This window comes from Rhinolophus hipposideros (assembly GCF_964194185.1).
Source record: "Rhinolophus hipposideros genome assembly, chromosome: 21".
Taxonomy (NCBI): domain Eukaryota; kingdom Metazoa; phylum Chordata; class Mammalia; order Chiroptera; family Rhinolophidae; genus Rhinolophus; species Rhinolophus hipposideros.
In genome coordinates, this window is record NC_138067.1 from 23,368,215 (window position 1) to 23,391,857 (window position 23,643).

At 36.5% G+C, this 23,643-nt stretch overlaps 1 protein-coding gene across 1 annotated transcript in view; it reads left to right on the forward strand.

Annotated features, from left to right (window-relative positions):
* The first annotated feature begins 329 nt into the window (after positions 1-329).
* The window catches only part of CNTNAP4 (contactin associated protein family member 4), a 229,537-nt gene continuing 206,223 nt past the window's right edge, over positions 330-23,643 (forward strand). Inside the window, exon 1 of the mRNA XM_081031056.1 lies at positions 330-573. Coding sequence (XP_080887182.1) covers positions 489-573 — 85 coding nt within the window. The 5' untranslated portion in view covers positions 330-488. The remainder of the gene's footprint in view (positions 574-23,643) is intronic.

Sequence of the window (23,643 nt, forward strand, 5' to 3'; positions counted from 1 at the left end):
GGGAGCCCCGAAGAGGCCCAGGAGCAGCAGGCCGCACCTCCAGGACCAGCTTTCCTCAGCGGCGCAGCGCGGCGGAGCTCTGAGCGCCGCTGTGAATTTGGAGGAGGGATGCTGCTGTCAATTTCTAGGACCGCTGCTGCGAGGAGTGGGCGTGGCCTCGGCCGTGTGGATGCTTGTTAGGAAAGATGCTAGTTGCTTTTTAGTGAGGACTGAGGGCTGTGGTGTGCGTGTGTGCAAAGGAGAGAGAGAGCGAGAGAGGGAGAGAGAGAGAGAGAGAGAGAGAGAGAGAGAGAGAGAGAGAGAGAGAGAGAGAGAGAGAGAGAGAGAGAGAGAGAGAGGAGAGAAGGAGAGGAGAAGCTACGGAAGGAGGGAGAGAGACTGAGAGACCTAGAGGTGCTGAAGACAGAGCCTAGAGAGGGACTGAGAACAGGACTAGAGCGCTTGGACAGCCTCTCAAGATCTTTTAGGGGAACCTAACAAATGTGAACATGGGGTCTGTCACTGGAGCTGTCCTCAAGATGCTACTTCTGTTATCTATTCAAAACGGGAACAGGGTCATAGCTGGGAATTCCTGTAAGTATACAGCAAATGATTTAAACTTGCTGGGGGGTTCTCTGAAAAACTTTAATTCTGTTGTTTTAATGATTGTTATTTGTAACTGAAATTGCTGCAAAGCTTATTGCTATAAATGAAGCATCACTTAAAAATTTTGCAAATATGATTGGGTTTATACCTGTCTTTCCTTTTTAGTCTGGTCACAATATGTAAAATGTCGTTTCTTTTCTTTTTTCTTTTTTGTATGTCTATGAGTAGAATCTTATCTTTGCATCTTTGAATATTCATTGAGAAAGCTCAGTTCTAGTGAAAACATTAAATTAGCATTTTAACCAGGGAATAGCCTGCGAATGTCTTCATTTCTTCCTTTTTTAGGATTACTGAATTTTATTGGAATTATGTCTAACAAGAAAACAACTGGCAGACTTTACATTATGCTGCATTAGCTTAGATTTCTGAAGTTTGCAATTTGGCAGACTGGTAGCTGGCTGCATCTTTAAAATGATGCCAGTCTCATAACTGAAATGTACTGCAGAATTCAGGAGCAGAATTGGTGGAGGTGAACCTCAATATTAAGAATTGTGCCCTCAGGACTGCTAAAAGAATGAGACTTGGGCCCTCCTGAAAGAGGGGGGTTTGATTCCTACATTTTGCTTAAAGGAAAACCATCCAGGTGATTTTTCCAAAGTGCTAGTGTTTAGTGGTTGGATTTTTGACTTTATAAATGTGTGATTCAATATTCTGATTCTGAGTTAATTGATTCAGGGAAGATTCATAAAGGTCTCAGTTGTAATTTAAGTATCATCTAAAATAATTTGGCAGGACTCCCTTTATCCACTTTTCATTAGAGATAGAAAGTTTTAAAACTTACATTTGGCTTACAATATCTAACGGGAGAATTTTTCCCTCTTTGATCAATGATAAACAAGCTCTGCAAACATAACTTTTAATCTCTCTTTAAACATATTGTGAAGGAAAAGCTCATTTGCTTTTCAAGAAAGGGCGATGAGGCCTGTTCAGGAATTGATGGTGCTGTGTGTAGCCAGATTTCGGTTGGAGGGTACAGATAAGCCAGTCATAAGGTGTTTGCTATGGCACATCCCTTGAGCACAGTAAAGTGCCCTGATGTGGGAAGAACACTGTTAATGACCTGGCTGTCCAAGTCAGATGTTCATTTACACTGCAAGGCTACTGGGATTATGTGTTTCCATTCAGTACTAACTCATTCAATGGCATGGTGTTTCCATCATTCTTAAAGACGACAACGCTGTTAGGATGCCGCCCTATGTTTCAGATTCAGTTTTGGGTGTGTAAGAATCCTATGAGTCAATAAAATATGCATATTTTCACCTAGTTAAAATCTTGGTAGCATAGGACAAACATGGCAACAAACAAACAAACAATAGCACCGACACACACACAAAGTTTTGTAGGAAAGGCATACATAATTTATCCTCCAACTACTGAAATTCAACAAAAAAGGAAAGCACTAGAGGTCACTCTTACAATGTAAAGCACATCCCTTGAAGCATTCTTCCCTGAAGGAAAGCAGAGCCTAAGTCTGGCCTAGGTGTTGTCCTGTCTTTCCAATACACTGTTTGGTTTATAGAATATTGATGTGGTTGATTGGGCTACGAGTTGTTTATATTTGCTTGTTTTCTTGAAGTCTAATAAAAGGCAGATTAACTAAATAGCTTTCTTTTGAAATATATCTTCTTAGTACAGGAAAGATGTGTTGCTGAAAAGATCTGAGGAGAACAAATACTCATGGGTGCTTAGCTCTGGCTAAGTCTCTCTCTGATACTTAAAATTTCAGCCCTGGGTCTGAATTCTTTCAGCTGTGGTTTGTTCAGGAAGCAATTTAATGCTTTTCTAAACATTTGATAAAACCTATAAAATTTTAAATTATTAGGAATATTTAAATATTGAAGTTGGAGTTGTTGGTTACCATATGTAAGAGTTGACTGTTCTTCAAATGTCAAATATGGAATTAAATGACTTCAGATAATTAAAGTTGCATTTAGTAATTTCTTGTTAATATCTCTTGGACAGTATGATTTGCAGCAGTATATATAAAAGAAAAAATATTTCCCAATTTTTTATTTTTTAATATTTAGTAAGTTGTTTTTGTTGTTGTTGTTTTGGAAGGACGCAAAGTCTACTTATTACTGTTACCAAGGTACTTCATATGTTTTATCCTTTTTGAAAGAGCAAGTGTATATGTTTATCAGCAAGATTGGGATTCAGTGTGTGGACAAGTGACCATCAACCAGCATAAGCATAATTAAAAGTGTTACACAGTAACGCCAGTAATTGTTCTGGGTGAGACTTTATATTAAAACATGAATCAATCTTGAATATCAATATTAAAGTCAAGGAGAAGTGAATACAGAAAAAGAAAATTAAAGGTCAGCCTCTTAGGTGAATAACAAAGACCTTCTTACTTTATTTACAGCTGATTCACCAGGAGCAAATTTGTTATCCATTGGCTGGAGCCTAAGGCTGCCAGCATGAAAACTTTCATGGGATAGGACTCTGTAAAGTAGGGACAGCTCAGGGATTAGGTGCCCTTAAATTTGAATGTTAGTTGATCAAATTGATCAATAGGGAAACTTCACATAAGAAGGATTCTGTGCAGACACACACACATGCACACACATACATGTTCATTTATATGTATATATTCATGTGTATATATGTACATATGTATATGAATATGTATAAACCACCAGACCCACATGCTCACACATTTTTTGTGTCTGCTTACTGCTCATTTATCCGAAGTTAAAATATATTGAATGGGCTACATTCTTTGTCTAGTAGCACCCTACCTGACATTTCAAAAGCAGTGAACCATCCCCAGGCCTTTTCTCTTTGTTCTGGTTGAGTTTTTTTTATTATATTGAGGGGTCCCTTTCATGAAAGTTTAGAGACAGATTCCTGTAGAAGGGCTTGATCTTTGAAAAGTTGCACAGACTGTTTTTGGTGTTCTTCACTTGCTACTAAGAGACACGCGTGGAGAAGGGAATCATCTCTTAATTTTATAATTGCTTATGAACCTCCAGCTTCTTTCTGACTATGAAGACATTGTTGGGGGCAGGGCTGAATCACCACAAAAGAAGGAACAGGTGTAAGTAGTAAGGCAAGTGAGTTCTGCTTTCATGTTCACTTTCGCAGATCAGGTGGCAGAGGCTCCCTGGCTGCCTCAGCTATGCTGAGCCTTGACTCTGAGAATAGTTCATGTTCACCAAGGACCTTATGAATGGCTTAATTAGAAGTTAGCTTCTCCCTGAGTTCTTTCTTTTCTCTAATGGAAATAAAGACGATATCTGATGTCTGAAAGAAGCACTAAAGAATATGTTAAAATCAGCAACAGATAAAGAAGGTTGCTTGAGTAGTGAACTCTGGAAGGCACCCTGAAAGCAACTGGACAGATTCTCAAATTATTAAAACTCAACCTTGTAATTCTTTCCACAAGCTTCTTTTCTTCCTTCTCCCCCAAATTTCTTTCTTTAGCAATACATAACTAGAATACAACAGTAAAGTCCTGGTAAACTATAATTATGTGATGCAATAGATAAATACCTAGTCTTTAGACATAAAGGTGGGCACATATGTTGACTCACTTTTCTAACAGCCACGCTGATTTTCATCAATTTGATGTATTCTTGCCACTTCTGATTGCATGTATCCCAAATCATTTTGATAGGCGTAGCTTCGAGCTATAAGATAACATAACTCATAATAACATGGGGATAAAACATGATTTTCACATGATATCTAGTGATTACTTTTTTAATGTCTTCTACAAGTAATTGTGGAATTTGTATTATATATAAACAATTCCTTTATGGGAGCCGATCTCGATATCAAATTTGAATTAATTTAATCTCTTCAGTGAAAACAAATTAATAGAATTGTATAATATCAGTTATAAGATAATGTAATATTTAGCTCAGAGATTGGTAAAATATGGCCTATGGGCCAAATCTAGCCCACTGCCTGTTCTGTATAGTCTGTGGGCAAAGAGTGGTTTTTACATTTTTAAATGTTTGAAAAAAATTAAAAGAAGAATTCTTTGTGGCACAAAAGAATTATATGAAATTCAGATTTCAGTCATCCATTTTTTTTATTAGTAGACCTGTATAGCAAAAATTCATACTGAATTATTATATTTTAAATTTTATCAAAAAAATTTCTATAAATGGATTTCCCTCTTGTTATATACGGACCTACGTAATATTCTTTACTATCTAGCCCTGTGTAGAAAAAGTTTGTCAAGCTTTGATTTAAATAACATACAATATAATATAATGATGAGACATGGATAGTATATAAATTATAATGCTCTGATAAAATTTAGTCTTAACTATTTAATGCACAAATACATACTTGAGTATTGTGGTAGTGAAGGTTACCACTCCTGTTGCCAGGAAATATAGCAGAAGAAACCTTCAAGTTAATATCTTCTTCCTACATTTCCTCTTGAAGACTTTAGTCTTCAAGAAATTATATTTCAGTGAGTATGAATTATTTATAACTATTTGTAAAGTTTCAGCAGTTTTGGTTGCTAAAGGGGCACTTTTAATCTCAAGCATTCCCATTAGTATAAGAAGTTCGGTAAAGTGTATAAGTAATTGCATCGTAGATGTTTTTGACTAAGAATTCTGTTATTATTTTATACTTTCATGAGTGTAAAATATTCTACTCCATACTAATCAGAAACTTGCATTTGGAATCACTGATTGTATGAAGGAAATGATCTTATTGGAAGAGTGTTCTTGTCTCTATGACTTTAACAGTAGTAGCTTCCTAAAAATTCTGCAATTAGCAAACTTTCTAGAATAAATTGAGAACTGGATTTTCATTTAAGCATTGCCCACTGAGAATTCATAATAATTAAGCAGGTGACTTTCACCTACTCATGCCAAGATAATTAATTTTTATGTAAATGTCTATTTGGAATTGTATTTACTTTTCTCATCTCTAAGATCTGATGACTGTCTTCATTTCATTTACATTACACTATTTACTACTGTGTTTTAAAAAAGTTTGTTAAAAATATAATGGGATATAACATTTACACTTGATCTTAGCCAAAAGGCCTAGAAGCAATTGATGGGATATAATATTTAAAACATTCTTTTCATTGGGATGCCACTGTAACATTTTTATCCAAAATAAATGGCCATATGTTAAAATAATTTATTTTTCATAATAATGTTTATAATGATTCATCTCTAATGAAGATTTCTGACTTAAAAAAAGACCAATTTCCAAACCAAAGACACAGTCAGTCACAGTCTCAGAGAGTTTACTAAAATGTGACTTACTCTGGGTTTCAGCAAGAATTTGTGATGGCATTTGTGACTATTCACTGTGAATGGATGATAAGAGATAGTGACTCATTGCATGACTCTGAGTATTTTTTAATAATAGACTATCAGTATTGCTTTACAAATGCTTATTTTTTAAAAATTTGATATTATATTTAGAATTTGAATCCCTTTCATCTCGGATCAATCAATATTGGGGCTTTAATATTGTCAACTAATGCATCGTATGACCTTTAGGTTGCCAATTAGTCAGGTTATCTAAGAAGTCCTTCAGTATCCTTTCAAAAGTCTTTTTCTTTCCTCCTTAGTGATTAAAAGTTTACAGAATGGGCCAGCCCCTGAAAACAGTAGAAAGAATAATAAGGATTTATTCAACTTATTAAACAAATCCCAGATGTGCATGTTCAAATTGGTAGGTAAATATTTCTGGTGAAATCTTAAATAATGCAGATTTCGATCTGATTTTTTTTTTTTTTAGTGGTCTGATGTTTCAATTCTTGCTTAGCTTATATTTTGTTTTTATTTTTATTTTCAAAAGTTTTGGCCTCAATAATTTGTTTAGTATTTATCTAGAATCATTGCAGTTTTTCAAGTTAATTAGTACTGATAGGGAAGGGTGGATCCATCACAGAATATGTGCTTAAAATAGGAGATGTTTCATGAATGAACCACATTCATGAGGTGAAATGAGCTGTGTTGTTGATGGTAGTAGAAGGATGAATTCTCAGAATATATGGATAGTTGATTTAATGGGTATTTCCGTTAGAAATATTTAGAAATACTCTTTAACAAACACGTCTTTAAAAACAGATCTTGAATTATCAAATACTAAGGTCAGTTTGGTTTTGGTCACTTTTAAAAGAAATATCTCAGAAAGAAAGAAATGCCCCAAACTAAATGCAGACAAAAAATGTTTAGGAGCTCCTTCCACTATCACTGAACCTCCTTTTTGAAGAACGAACTCATCAAAAAGCCTCAATTAACTGAGTATCCTTGTATGAAATAATTTATCCTAAAGATTAATATTGTAATTTGAAGTCTTTAAGGTTTTAGAAAAAAAAGGTTTAATTTTTTTGAGAAATAATAGTTTATTCATAACTCTAAGTTATAATAAATTGCATTTCCAAATAACAAAGATGTCTTCGACCCTTGGATTATCTTCTCAGTTACTTTTTGGCAAACTTTGATGTCTGAGATATCAATACTGAAATTTCTTCAATTAGTTCTAAGGATGTCATTGTCTGGCTATGGGCTTCAATTAGGTACCTATGTATTTGACGTCCAGAATTATCATTCCTTTTTAAATAATCTAGGAATTTAGACGCTCCACAGTGCTGATTGCTCCAGAATCTTGGTGACTGACTCCGTGTTGGTAAATACCAAATCTAATATGCTACTATCCAAGTAAAGATATTTTTGTTTCCCAGTTGACTTGTGGAGGATAAAGTAGTTTTCCCAAATGTCTTTTGCCAAGGTGTTCACATTCATGGTACTTGAAACTACAGTAATATGAATATGTAATGGAAAATAATATACATGCAGGGGACCAGCCCCGTGGCTCAGGCACTTAGAGCTCTGTGCTCCTAACTCCAAAGGCTGCTGGTTCGATTCCCACATCGGCCAGTGGGCTCTCAACCACAAGGTTGCTGGTTCAACTCCTCGAGTCCCACAAGGGATGGTTGGCTGCGCTCCCTGCAAATAGCAACTGCAACTGGACCTGGAGCTGAGCTGCGCCCTCCACAACTAAGACTGAAAGGACGACAACTTGAGTTGGAAAAAAGTCCTGGAAGTACTCACTATTCCCCAATAAAGTCCTGTTCCCCTTCCCCAATAAAATCTTTTAAAAAATATATACATGCAAAATCCATTACCAATTAGCATTATTGCCTCAGTTCTCTTGAGGAAAATTGGTATTTGGAAGAGGAAGAATATGTTATTATTATTTTTTTCCCATTGAGTTTTCATCATGGTTCATGGAAAAGTAGTACTCTGGTAATAAAACTGGAGAAATAGCATAACAGGAGGTAAAAATGAACCTGTTTATGTTACAGTTAATGAGTCATTCCAGTGTAATAATTGGAAAAGTGAGTGAAGCCTGAAAACATTTGACATTTTAAGTAGTTTAAAATTAGTAACTATAAAAATTTTTAATACCATAAGTATTTAATAGAGCAGTGATGAAATTTACCTCTAAGGTTTTTAAATCACAAAGGAAAAAAAGTGGTATGATATGTATCAGTTGGCCTAAAGCTCTAATTACTTTTTTTTTTATTAAGTACCTCTCATTACTTAGGAGTACTCTAAAATAAGATATTATGTGCTTGTAAACTGTAAAAGACATATTTGTTTCTGTAACCATTTTTTTTCCCCACTGTCAATTATGGTACTTACAAGTGAGGTCATAGGTTGACATTAGTTTAGAAACAGCATGTAAATACATAAATTCACCTGCCTCGCAAAATTACATTTATGGTATAGTTTTTAGACAAACTATAACCTGTAATTTTATTACATGACTTACTCTGAAGTTATAACCTATAAAGAGATGTTTCTAAATGTCCTTTGAATAAGGGGACTGATAGACTCTCTTAGGAATTGGTCCCAAGCCTGGAGTTGGTAGACACCTGGATGACATTGAACAGGCAAGACATTTGAACCTTGTAGCCCACAACTGAGAGCCCCACATTTTCCTGTCAATATAAAGCCATTGCCTTTGCTATACCAGACCCAAATGGAGCGATTTCTTGGAAAATATGAGGAACTTAAAATTCTCTCTGGGCTAATAGCTTTGCTCTAAAAGATCGAATATACATTTAGATCTTCAAGACTTGTTTTTTATTTTCAAAGTTATTAATATGTGTTTATTTTTTAAAATATGATGATCAGGAGATAACCAAGCAGAAGGAAGGGACTAAACTGAAAATCGTCTGTAAGGGAAATGAGTTGTTGAGATGAAACTGTCATTGTGTGTGTGTGTGTGTGTGTGTGTGTGTGTGTGTGAGAGAGAGAGAGAGAGAGAGAGAGAGAGAGAGAGAGAGAGAGAGAGAGAGAGCACATGTTGAAGGATGTTGTGGATGGGAATTGGGGAACAGCCCATACTGGTAGAGAAATGGAAAACATTGCCCCTAGGTGGCACATTTTGAATTAAGTAATGTTGGAATCTAAAATAACATTGTTTCTTATTTGCTACCATACCAGAATCCTCTGCAGTATGGTTTTAAAACAGTACATGGGATTAAAAAAAAAAAGCAAGAGGCCTTTTGGGATCCAGTTTAAACTCATTCCCAACAGAGGGACGGTGTTGTCCGTTTTGATCCCAAAGTGCTTTATTTTCTAGGGTATAACATAATGACCTCAGGGTCCCAACATTCAATTTCTGGTCAGTCCCAGGGTGTTAGTTTTTACGAACATGGCAATGAAAGCAGAAAACAGCAGAGGAGATTTTGGCTTAAAAGTCACTAGATAAATTGAAGCATAACTTAACTCTCGAAGACAATGCAGTAAAGTGATACTGGTACCAGGAGAAGGGCATTGTAAACAAAGTTTAACATTTTTCACATCATTCACTTTTATCTCTCAGTTTTGGCTGACTTTAAACAGAAAGAATCTATCTCCAAGGCAGAAAGCTGCATGGATGGTAAGTGATCCTCATAATTAAGGGTTTATAATACATATTTACATTTGCCATGTTTTAGATGTTCAGGACTTAATTAAAAGAACATTGCTAAAATAAAAGCAATTCTATCTAAAGTGGTGGAGAGGGAATTCTGTGCAAGTTGTAAAGCTGCTCAATTAAGCTCTTTTGTTCCATCGTGTGTATGATTTCTGTGCTTATTTGAACTGCTGTACTTTACCATAAAGCCTGTATTATAATCCTGTTAAGAAAACTTCGTGCACCTGTAAAATGTCATAATGCAACCTCAAGTATCCTAACCTGTGTAACTTTCTCTAAAACCATCAAAAGAGAGAGAGAATTTGGGGAAAGAACTAGGATACATTATTTAAGAAAGCAAAGAGTAAACACTGAAGATAACAGTTCAGGGTTCTATGAACTCATAGCAGCCTATAGGACTGAGTCTCGAAATGGGACATGATAAAATATTTCATAGGCAAATACCTACTAGAGAAATGAAAAAAAGTAGGCTAATAAAAATAGGGCGTAGAATTTTAGGTACTAAGAATAAAATTTTGATCACAATAATTTTCTATGCTTGATATGTATACCCGAGCTGTTTATTGGTATAGCCTTGTAAATGACCACATTTATTCCTTGAAAGCCTTGCTATGTGCTTGCCTATGGAATGATTTCTTTCTAATCTCTCTCTATATAATTGCAACATGAAATAGATTAGCATGAAAAGAATGTATGTAGTATCATTAATCACTGAACCATTCTCTAGAGAGGATGCCGGCAGTTCTCTGTTTTTATGAGTTAGCAAAATTGAGCCTCCCGTGTTCATTTTCCTCTTTCATTTTCCTGGATGTGAGGATGATCTGGCCGTGGCATCTGTCATCTTAGTGATTGCCAGGGTTGATTTGGCTGATAACAACTGGCGAGGCAGCTGTCCCCTTCCTCCCTCACTATTTCCTGTGACTCCTATTCCTTCCATTCCACAGCATACAACATTTTGAAATGCTACACATATTATTGTATTTTTTAGGTAAGTTTTCCTTAATGCATTGGTACATTTAATCAATTTTAAGGTTTTTATCAAAAAAGAAAGTAGGTTTTGCCTTGCAGATATTTCACTGTGAGGTGTTTTCAAAATTAAGGTCAGACTTAATTAGCACAGCGAACAAAATACTTTCTTACCCTTTATTTGCTGATCTTTCCATGTGTGTCTGTCTGAACTGTTTTGTCTCCCTTACAATCCTGCCCCCACCCCCACCCCCTGCTGTGTCCTCTAGCCTGTGTCACCTGGCTTTTACATCTGCTGTTTCCTTTGCCTGAATTGCCCTCAATGACTTATTTCTAAATCCTCCTGGACAACTTATACACTAAGCAAGCCTCACCTCCTTTCTCTACAGAGTCTTACTTGATCAAACCACCTCAACTTTCATCATCCTCTTAGCAGAAATTCCATAGCACTTTGAGTATTCACTAATTCCTGCCCTTATCAGAAAGTGAAAAACTGATTTTAGAAAATATGTCTCTTTTACAAAACTGAAATCTTTGAAAAACAAAAGTATTATTTTAACCATTTATATATCTGCAACACCTAGCACAGTACCTGGAGTAAAGAGGATATTCAGTAAATGTGGAAAGAATACACTGCTAGTTGGCTTTTTCTTCCAGTTGTAATAAAAAAAAAAAAGGAAATGAATCAGATTAGATAAATTGGAGTAGTGTGTGTTATTTTAATGATGAACAAATCATTTTTATTTAGAAGTCTGTATTTTTGCTGTTTTATTTTTAAACTTTATTTGGCTTTGCATTTATTTTACTACATTTTATTTAGTTAGGTTGCGTATTCCCTTCCGGTCTGTCATAATTCATTAAGATGTGTGTTATGATAGCCAAGCTACTCTTACTGTTTCTGGCTAGCTCTCTCTTCCCTTCCCCACACCCTTTTTTATTTATAGATCATGTAATCTGATAGGCCACTGTATCAAGTCCTTTTTGGATAGAGGATTCTCAATGACCAAAAACACATAAAGAGTGTGAAGGTGGAAAAGCATCTTCCCCCTTCCAGGCCATCCTTGTGCCTCTGTGTCTCGGTAGAACCTTCCAGATCATCTCCCTTCGGTTTGGAAAGTTGTATTGCAAAGTTCTCTCCACATTCAGGGAAGAAATTTTCAACTCCTTTATCTATCTTGGACTTCAGTTCCTTTATGCTGGCCTTTATTTTACATTTTCCCTTTTGAAGACCTTTGTCCTTTACTGAGGGTAGAAGAAAAATAAAAATAAAATTAGTTTTCCATTTTTTTTCTTCATTATTCACCCTTTAAGGAGAAAGGTCTTCAAAAGGGAAAATGTAAAATAAAGGCCAACATATACAAAACTTTTTTTCCTTGCCTTTAGCAAGTTTTACAAGCACTAACGAGTTCTAAAATTTTATTTTCCTCTTTTAATTGCACACATGTTCTTTTTATTATTTTCCTGGAAAACTTCATTACTTATTTTAGATTTCCTCTCATGGTTCTTGCTCCTCATTGTATGCATTTGTGATTGTATAGTTCGTAGCTTTCCACACATGTTGACATACATTGTCATTAACAATGACAAGTGTTCCTTTTGCGCTGGGCTCTATGGAGTCTAAGGTGGTGAAGTATATCTCACAGGTCTGTGAGGCAGACCTTGTTATCACTATTTTACAAACGAGAAAATGGAAAATTAGGATGTACTCCCAAAGCCACTGAATAAGGCAGAATAAAGCTGAGACTTGGACCAAGCTTCATTGAGGCTAAATCCATTGATCTTTGAAATGCAATACACTTACCTTCTCCATAAGCCTTTGAAATCAGAGTATTAGAAGCCACACATGGACGTTCTCAGGTTTCTCTCTCCTGTATGACAAATTCTAAGGCAGTATGTTTGCTTTCTTCCAAGGATTCTGTCACCTGCCTGTTATCAACAAGCTCTTCCTAACTAGTCAGAGTGAAATGTCTAGCATCACCCAGCGTGTGTAACTGTAAATAACATAGCTCCCTCTGAATGTACTCTCACTGCCAATTTCCCTTGTTCCGTGGTATCAAAACACCTAGCCACTCAGCCTAAATTCCTTCTTGGAGTGAACAATTCCAAGAACAGATTCTAAGGGTCTGAAACTTCAAATCAGAAAGAAAAACCAGCTCTTTTTCTGCAAGATTGCAATACCTCCTGACCAAGGCCCTCAAGCCAGTTTTGTTTCTTCCCTCCGTAAAACCCCTCTTCTTTTCCATGTTCAGGGCTGCCCTCCCTTTGGGTACTGTATTAGTCTGCTAGGGTTGCCTAACAAAATACCACAGGCTGTGTGGCTTAAACAGCAGATATGCATTTTCTCAAAGTTCTGGAGACCAGAAGTTCAAGTTCAAGGTGCCCTCAGGGTTGGTTCCTGGTGAGGCCTCTCTCCTGGCTTGCAGATGACCACCTTCTTACTGTATCCTCACATGACCTTTCCTCTGTGTGTGATCAGTCAGAGAGAGATCTGTAGTGTCTCCTTATGAGGACACAAGTCCAATCCCAATTATAGCCCATCCTTATGATATTGAACCCTAATTATCTCCTTAAAGTCCCTACCTCCAGATATAGTCACATTGGGGGTTAAGGCTTCAATATGTGAATTTTGGGTGGGGCGAGACAATTCAGTCTATAATAAGGGCTCTCCTGAATAAAGTGACCTTTCTCTTGGTATTTGGGCGAACTTTTGAAAGAGCAACAGCATATCTGTTGCTTTTATTGGTTGAAACGTACCAAGTGAGTGAAGTTGTCTTGCAATTGAGTCCCTCTTCAATGGTGTTGCTGGGATCTCATGCGGTGTTCTCATTCATTAGCTCCTACTTTCTGGTTACCATGGGATGTGACCACTGCCCTGTTCCTTCTCTTTATTTCCTTTTATCTGTACCTACTGCTTTCTAGCTGCCTCTACCTGAGAGTTTCTGATATCCCTTCAAGGTGGGCATCTTAATGCTGATAAAAAAAAAAATGCTTCCCATGATTTCTCAACAGTTTTACATCTTTGAAGCAAGTCATTTCTTTTGAATGCATTATTCTGTCCTGAATTCACCTTCCAACAAGTCTTAGAGATACACAGGATGATAATTTACTGCCCTTTATTAAAATCACTTCTTTATTTATCACCTACACTCCCACAGCTGTTACCACAAATATTATTTTATCCCCTTCCAAATTACTTTCTCCTTTATGTTACCAAGCTCTGATTGTGTTGTGATTTGCTCTGTGGTTTCTCGTGTCCCCTTCCCCAAAGTTGATTTTGCAGTTTGTTTTCTCTGGCACTTTTCCACTTCTAATCTGTAAATCTCAGAGCACACAGATTCTCCCTGTTCTTCCTGTAATACCTTCTATGTCTAGCCCCAAACAAACAAAACATAAATAAAACAAGCAATCATCATTCTAATGACGTCTTTAAATTCAATTTAAAATTTGTCTAATTTTGAATTTGTAGGATGCCCTCCTCATATCGGGAATTGGGACAGATGTTTGCCATACATTATTTCACTCAATCTTAACGCAGCATCTGTTCACATCCAGTCATTTCTTTATGCACATTTTCCCGTCCTCTCCACTGCATTTCTCTTGTGGCTCAACAGTCATTGTATTTATCTTTTTTAATGGTTCATAGTAACCTATTAAGTAGATGTGCTCTTATTTAAACGTTTCTGTATTTTGAACCAATTGGTTGTTCATTGACTTATTTTTAAATTCTCTTCGTCTACTAAAATCTGCTTCTAGTTGTATGTGACTATCTTAAGATTCTTTAATTCTCTAAGATCAGACTATTTTAAACCATTTACAAATGTTTACAGTGTCACGGAAGTGTTCAATATCTTTGTCTCACTTTGGCAAAGATACACATTTCTGTTGGAAGGACATATTTAAAGCCATAGCTGTCTTACACCCTTCCCTTTCCTGCTCAAGAATTTATAACACTTAAAGATGGTTCTATGTCTCTTCTAGCAGTATCATTTGTTCAAACATGAATCAGAGGTGGTGGGTAGAGATTGCCATATTTGACAGATCTCAGAAGGGCATCTGTCACCCTCCAGGAAACCTGCTCACTCATCAATTGGTCTTGTCAGTTATACACACAGCCGTCTCGTCTCTGCAGCCCTTAGCAGAAGCATCAATCATCCCCACATGTGTCTCTCTCAAGAGCTCAATTCCTGTGGCTTCTGATGGGCAAATGCAGGTTTTGGTTGTAAAGGGAGCCTTGAGTCTTCTCCAGAAGGTGAGAGTCACTATTTGTGGGAAGAGCCTCTTAACTGTTATATCATTCCTCCCTAAGGTTTTGATTTCCTTTTGGTGCCTTAGAGTTTTGCCTCCCTTTTTAAAAACTTCATAATTTCTTCCATAGTTTTGAGAAAAATTTCAACATCTCAAGGAAACAGACTGGTATTCCTCAATACTTTTATTCCGTCTGGAATCCGGGAAAGCAACCTATATTTTATGAAGATCACAATGAAAAAGAGAACACTTCAGATTTATAATTTTGAATGAGAACGCTGTTTTACTGCTGACTCAGTACCAATACTACCTGAGCCCATCTCCCAGAGAGTGGATATGATTCTGTGAAATATCTGCTATGCCTTTGAATGGTCTTCCTCATTAAATCCAACCCCTATTAAAAAAAGAAAAATATCAGAGACATTCAGGGCACTTTGTACCTCATTCTTTCTTTGACTGTTGACCCCTATTTATCTAGCCCAGCTCTCTTTATAGTTATGCCTGGGGCTTTTAATATTTTCTCTTTTTTTATACACAAACAATGCACTACACCTTTAAATATCTATCTGCTCTATCAAACAAAGCAATGAGATTATCATTTTAATATTTTCTTTGATATAATAATATTGATAAGCTGCTTTCTAGTCACCTTCCTATCTTCCTGATTTCATAAGTAAAAAATATTCTGGGAAAGTGATTTTGTAGGGTGTTAATAAATTGGGTCTAACATGAATTTCTTCTTCATTTGTATAATACATTTTTTAGGTGGACTTCTGTGACTCTGCACTTAAGGCAATTGTTCACAAAGTATAACTTCACAGTTTTACAGCTATTTTCTTGGAACGAATTGGATGTTGTTGAAAATAAATGTATTTAAGCACACATTTCATATGCTAGGCAAAGTACCAGGTGAAATACTACAAACAAATGGCTAATCCTAGAATGGAAATTTATTGCAACTTTTAGAATGAAACTTTTTTTTAAATTAAAAGGTACAATTGATGCCCCCAACAGAATGCAGCATTTTTAACGGAATGGTGTGAACTGGGGGTTGTGATCAACTGTTGTTTTGTATGTTTCACTGACATTTCTTAAGCCATACTTTATTCTAGAAGCAAGAGATGCAGAGTAAGTCCCTGTCTGTCTACTCAGTTAACATTTCAGGATTCTGCTTATTTTCTAAGTGAGCTTCTGGTGTGGTGTACAGAAAAACAAATATCAGAGTTTATCCTAGAGTTTCTGGGTTTTAGAAGGTGAGAGAGGGTAGACCCACTCAATTCTAAAACAGCTACATGTGGGTTTCTTGTTCTAGTCAGAATAGAGGGATAAAATCGTAAACCTCTGTCATTCAGGGACCCAAAACCAAATGGAGAGGACAGAAAGACATGCCTTATAGTAATTCTAATAAAAAGCAGACTATGACACGCTTTCCACTTCAATCTAGATTTCTGATGTCATACCATTCTGATTTATTTGATAACCTATGTGTTTCCTCTCATTTCCCTTAAAAATCAATAAATGACCAGAAGTATTACTAGAATTGATATAAAATGAGTCTATATTTTTCACTGACTATGAGTTGATAGTTTGGACATTTATCCCCATGAATTATGGTAGGTGAATATGTACTATATTAAATGAACCTGGTAATTGCGTGCTTTGGGACCCTGCTTATTTTTTAGTTGGCACTGATAATTCAGAGAATCATACCTAAGAAAGAAATACTAGCTAAGAATATTATAAACTTGTTTAGTGAAATAATGTTTACATTTTCTGGCTAGGTTTGGTTTCATACAGTAACTCTTCATTGAGCTGGGTGATAGTTCACTGTCTATTAAAGTATTCCTTACATACCCTTGTAATTTCTGAGGCTTCTTAGGGTTTCACCTTACTCTTCTTATTTTATTTATTTATTCACTCAACAAATATTTAGTAAGCCTCTACAGTGTGCTGCTATCATTACCCATGTCTTCAGCATCGGTGGTTTTGAAATGTTATAATGGTCGTAACTTCTTGCTAACAATTGAGAATGCAGGTTTTGACTCTCAAATACACAATGCTTTTGTGATTGTATTTTATGCCTAAGAGTTTGCTTTCCTTTAAAACAAAATGTATAGTACTATTCCAGGGTGCTTTCCAGGTTGCCACTGTTGGTACAGGCAGCATGCTCAGTTACTTGGTTAACTCTTAACCAGCCTATCCTGTGTGGGCTTAAAGGTCAGCTTGGCCACTTTCTAGTTCTATAGAAAAGCACAGCACGGTGCGACAGGAGTGATGAGAGAGAGGAATACAAGGCGTTTGGTAGTTATAGGCAGAGCATCAGAGAAAGCTATTTCTTGAAGGACAAATAGGAAAGCCAGGAAGGGAGAAAAAGGGGGAGGCACATTCTAGTTAGAATGAGCCCTACCAAAGCATGGAGTTTTTGCACATACCATAGTCCAGAAGGGCTGGCTAAAGGTGTGGAATGGCAGCAGGTAAAGCTAAAGAAATAGTCATGAAGTGGCCAGGTCATGGGGGGTTTCTGTATATAAGGCTAAGGACTAAATATTTTATCCTTAAGATCCTCAAAGGGTCATCTTAACCTTGTTAAATGTTATGGTCATACATGTGCGTGACATGGATTAGATTTGCATTTTGTAAAGGTAAAAACTCTTGGCAATACACAGTGCGGGAATGACTGGGAAAAGGAGTCTAATCTGGGAACGTAGAAGTCAAATATTTAACTGGTGAATTAATTCATGTAAGAAGTAGTAAGAGCTACAGATTAGCCAACAGTGTGACAATGGCGATAAAGAGCAGACACCAGACTTCTTCCGTGTGAACATGTCAGACTGACAGAATGTCCTGACTGATTGAAAGCAGAGATACCTGAGAGCAAGCAAGAGAGATCCATTCCAGTGGGTGGCCTTTACTTTTGTTTTCTTTCTTTTTTTCTCCTACTTTTACTGTTCCTTTTCCCCCCTGGGTTTGTTTGAATCATTTTTTTTAAAATTAAATTTATTGGGGTGACATTTTTTAATAAAATTATCTAAGTTTCAAGTGTGCAATTCTATAATACATCATCTATATATCACATTGTGTGTTCACCACCCAAAGTCAAATCTTCCATTGTAATATAGTTGACTCCCTTACTCTTTTCTACCTCCCTCCTCCCCTTTTCCCTCAGGTAACCACTAAACTCTTGTCTGTGTCTGAGTTTTTGTTTATTTGTGTCTTGTTTGTTGTTTTCAGTTTTATATCCCACATATGAGTGAAGTCATATTGTTCTTGACTTTTTCCTTCTGACTTATTTCCATTATCGTGATATTCTCAAGATCCATCCATGTTGTTGCAAATGGCAGTATTTCATCTTTTCTTATGGCCAAGTTATATTCCTTTGTATATATGTACCACATCTTCTTTATCCAATCCTCTATGGAAGGACACTTCGGTTTTTTCCATGTTTTGGCCACTGTGAATAATGCTGCAATGAACATAGGGATACATATATCTTTATGGAGAAATGTACATAAAGATGTATGGGCTCTGTTCTCAAAATGGGAGAGAGAGAGAGAGACAGAGAGAGAGAGAGAGAGAGAGAGAGAGAGAGAGAGAGAGAGAGAGAGAGAGAGAGAGAGAGAAATGATACAGTTCATTATGATGGTGCTAAATGTACCATTTTTGGAAATGTCACATTATTTTGACTCCTTTTCTTTTGCTATATCTTGGGATTCAGAAGCCATAGGTGAAGACTAGTAAATTACTGACCGTATTCAATATCCCCAAGCATTGAGAAGAGCAGAGGTAATTGCCCCTCCAGAGAGCTTTAATTCTCCAGTGTGTTCTGTAATGTAACCCTGTAATCTCATGAGATTTAAAAATCTGTGGCAGAAAACATTTGAGGCTTTCAGTTGCTCTCCAATGGCAACTGTTAAATTTTTAAAATACGCCTCTGGACATATCTAGCTATGAAGAAAAATGCAGAAAGTTTTTATTCCAAGTTGTTAAGAAATAACCTTAACTAATTTATAAGTGAACTCAGAGGATTTATGAAAATTAAGAAGGAAAGCTCTTTTTTAAAAAAGTGTTTTAGTGTTTTGAACATCAGAATTTCAAGTACAACAAAACCAGTAAGTGGTCTTTAAAAGCTATTTTAATTGACATTATTTAGCTAACTCATCTTGGCCATTTAGATTTCAGAATTTGCAATGCACTATTATTTAAAACCAGCAAATGTATATTCAAAATTCTATTAGGTAGGAATGTGCCCTACCAATATAAATTCTCTATATCGCAAAGAACTTGAGGTATTGAATGAACTATAATAAAAGATGATTAATTATATTTATTTTTATTAAACCACAATAAGATATTTAATTTATTATGCTGCACGTCTAAAAAATAAAAAAAGGACCTGTTCTTCCAGATGTGCATTTTATGAGTCCATTTACAATGGAAATTAAACCCTTAGTACTGAGCAATGAGAGTAATTTTACAAGAAAATCTTGACTCCAATCAATCACTAAAAATGTTCCCAAGTTAATTGAAATATACAGCCATCTCTCAGTATCCATGAGGGATAGGTTCCAGGACCCCCAAGGATACAAAAATCTGAGAATGCTCACGTACCTTATATAAAATGGTATAGTATTTGCATGTAACCTATATTTGCATATAGGCTAAGTGATGCCTATACACCACTTCATCCCAAGGATTCAGCAGAATGTGTGGGCATGTGACAAATTCAAGTTTTGCTTTTTGGAACTTTCTGGGATTCAAAAAAAAAATTTCTGATCCACTGTTGGTTGCCTCTGTGAAAATATTTGGGTAGTAGATTTTTAATGCCAGCAGTAGATTGGGAAGGGGTAAGAAGGGCAGAAATGATGTTCAAATGGAATTTGTACTATATTGATTGCTCTTTCCTGATTGTGACTCAATATTTTCTAGAACTGGGAGAGGTTTTTAATGTCATTTATCATAACGTCATATCTTTAAAAAGTTAAATAAGCCAACATTTTTGCAGGTGATGACTGGGTTATCACTGATGCACATTTAAAGAAATCTCACTACAGAGAATATGTTCCATTGTTGTCCATTATATAGAGAACCTTGCCTCTCCCACATTATGTCCACTTAGGACAATGTGCTCAATCTAGTTGCTCAAATAACTCTTTAAATGTTTAGGCAATAAAGTGGGAGAGTGGTGCTGGTAGCAGAACACAATCATTAAAAGTAAAGAGATTGAATGGAGGAAAAAAAAAAGACCAAAGCCTTCGGCAAGAAATTTAAATTCTTTGACCTTCAGTTCCATATCTGGAAAATGGAGACAACATCTTCCTTATAGGGTTGTTGTAAGGACTTAATGTAGCTGGGGCAATAACATGCAATATAGGTAACTATTATTGTTATTAGAAGTTTTCTCTAGAGGCCTCTGGTTAGGATATCATTGGTACACTGGTATGGATCAGTTCACCCTATTAATGCCTTCGCTGATAAATGTGAAGTCAGTTTGTAGTAGATTAGATGCTGTGACATATGTCAGGGAAGTATCTGAGTGATGGCTCAAGGAGGGTATCTTTTACATTGAAACTGCTGAGGGTGTATATGTTTATAAGTATTTGTTTAAATACTTGGTCAACTTTACAGAATTTTGGAATTTTGTAGAAACTAACATGAAAATGATAACATAGCCAACAAAACAAAGTAAAAACTATATAACATTTTTTTTTTAATATCAGGAAAGTGTGAATAGAATTATACAGAACATTAGCATAAAAAAGCAAACATTTTGGATAAGACCGTTGAGTTTTGTCTTTTATTATGGAAATTATCCATTTTTTAAAAAAGATTTAATAAAAATATAACTAACATACGATATTATATTAGTTTCAGGTGTACACGATAGTTATTCAACATTTAAATACCTAAAGCAGTAGTCACCATGATAAGTCCAGCAGCCATCTGACACCTATGTGCTATCACAATATTACTGACCATATTCCCTGTGCTGTATATTACATCCCCATGACTTATTTGTTTTATAGCTGGAAATTTGGACTTCTTATTTCCCCTTCACCTTTCCCCCCTTTTTTAAATGTTTCAATTATAGTTGACATTGAATGTTATTTAATATGAATTTCAGGTGTATAACACAGTAGTTAGACATTTATATAATTTAAGAAGTGGTCCCCCTGACTAGTCTAGCACCCACCTGGCACTATACATAGTTATTACCATATTATTGACTATATTCCCTATGCTTTACTTTACATCCCCATGACTATTCTGTAACTACCAATTTGTACTTCTCAATCCCTTCACCTTTTTCACCCTGCCCCCCAAACCCCATCTATCACCCCAAGCAATCTAGTACCCCTCTGACACCACATATAATTATTACCATATTATTGATTATATTCCTTATGCTATACCGTACATTCCCATAACTACTTTGTAACAACCAATTTGTACTTCTTAATCCCTTCCACTTTTTTCATCCACACCCCAACCACCCTCCCGTCTGGCAACCATCACAATGTTTTCTGTATCTATGAGTGTGTTTCTGGTATTTTTGTTTGTTTGTTTGTTTATTTGTTTATTTTGTTCTTTAGATTCCACATATAAGCGAAATCACATTGCATCTGTCTTTCTCTATCTGACATTCCACTCAGCACAATACCCTCGAGGTCCATACGTGCTACCATAAATGGCAAGAACCCATTACCTTCCATTGCTGAGCAATATTCTATTGTATATATGTACCACCTACTCTTTATTCGTTCTTCCATTGACAGAGACCAGGCTGCTTCCACATCTTGGCCATTGCAAACAATGCTGCAATGAACATATGGATGCTCACGTCCCCTCAAATTAGCGTTTTGGGTTCCTTCGGATAAATACCCTGAAGTGGGATGACTTCATCATCTCTTCTTATAGCCTTTGTTTTAAATTCTATGTTGGCTCGTATAAGTATTGCTACCCCATTTTTTTTTTGTTTGATTTTTTGTTTCTATTTTCATGAAATATCCTTTTCCTTCCCTTTTCTTTCTTTCTTTCTGTGTGTCATTCAATATGAAGTGAGTCTCTTATAGGCAGCATATATAAGAGTTTGTTTTCTTCTCTGTTCAGTCCTTCTATGTCCTTTGATTGGAACATTTAATCCATTTATTTTGAAAATAATTGTTGATAAAAATGCAGTAATTGCCATTTTGTTAATCATCATATTGATTTTTTTTCCATCTTAAAGAAGCCCCTCTAACATTACTTATAACATTGGTTTGGTGGTGATGAACTCCTTTAGTTATTTGTTGTCTGGGAAGTACTTTATCTGTCCTTCATTTTTAAATGAGAGCTTTGCTGGGTAGAGTAATCTTGGTTGTAGGTCTTTGCTTTTCATCACTCTATTGTCTGCCAATCCCTTCTGGCCTGCAAAGTTTCAGTTGAGAAATCAGCTGACAGTTTTATGGGAGCTCCCTTATAAGTTACTAGTTGCCTTTCTTTTGCTGCTTTTAAGATTCTCTCTGTGTCTTTAACCTTTGCCATTTTAATTATAATGTCTTGGTGTGGGCCTGTTTGGGTTCATTCTTTTCACTGTGCTTCCTGGGCTTGTATGTCTATTTCTTTCTGGGTTAGGAAAGTTTTCAGTCATTATTTCTTCAAATAGGTTCTCAATTTCTTGCTTTCTCTCTTCTTCTTACGGTACAAATGTAACACTTGATGTTGCAAATGTAACGCTTGATGTTGTCCCAGAGGTTTCTTAAACTATCCTCACTTTTAAAAATTATTTCTTCTATTCTGATTGGGTGTTTTCTGCAACCTTGTCTTCCAAATCACTTATTCGATCCTTTGCTTCATGTAGTCTGCTGGTGACTCCGTCTAGTGCATTCTTCATTTCAGTTATTATATTCTTTAGTTCTGATTGGTTCTCTTTTATGGTTTCTATGTCCCTTTTTATGCTTGCTATCTCTTTGTTGAAGTTCTCACTAAGATCCTTGAGTATCCTTATAACCATTGTTTTGAACTCTGTCTATGGTAGGTTGCTGGCCTCCATTTTATTTTTGTTTGGGATGCATTTCTTTGTTTCCTCACTTTGGCTGCCCCTCTGTGTTTGTTTCCATGTATTAGGTAGATCTGTTATGTCTCCCAGTCTTGCCCGGATGGCCTTATGTAGTAGGTGCCCTGGTCACCTGCTCCAGGTGCTCTAGGAGTATCCTTGTGTTGATTTTGTGTACCCTCCTGTTATAGTTGAGCCTTGATTGCTATTGGTATGTCTGTGGGTGGGACTGACCTTTAGGCTGATTAACTGTGAGATTTCCACATCCACAGATTATGGGCTGCTGTGTGTGTGTGTGGGGGGGGGTTCACTCCACTGAGTGGGATTTGCCCCAGTGGGCTGTGGTGCCTATTGAGACTGCTCTTTGTGTATGTCGCTTGTGGTGCTAATTGGGTGGTGCTTTGCTGTGGTCTGAAGCCAACCTCCAATTATGTTGGTTCTGGGGCCTCTTGGTAGGTGCTCTGGTGCAGGCCCAGGTCACCCACTGCTGTGACCAGCTGGGGGCTACCTTGGTGGAGCTCCAAAATGATCCACAGTTGTTCACTGCTGGTGCTAAACCTGGAAGCACATGGGGGAGGGCACGCTGCCAACCAACGACTTTTGCCACTAGTACTGGGCCTGGGGTAGCTCCGCAAAAAGCTGGGACACCGCAAGGCTTACTGCCTCCTGTGAACTCCCTTAAGGTTCAGCAGCTGATAGAGCTTCGTGTGGTCCACTAGTTGGGTTAGGCAGGGTTTCAGGGAGTCACTAGAGTAGGAAGTGTTGTGGTCACAGGTTAATGTAAATTCTAGTTTGGTGGTGCCAGTGCACCAAAAGTCTCAGATCACCAAGGCTAA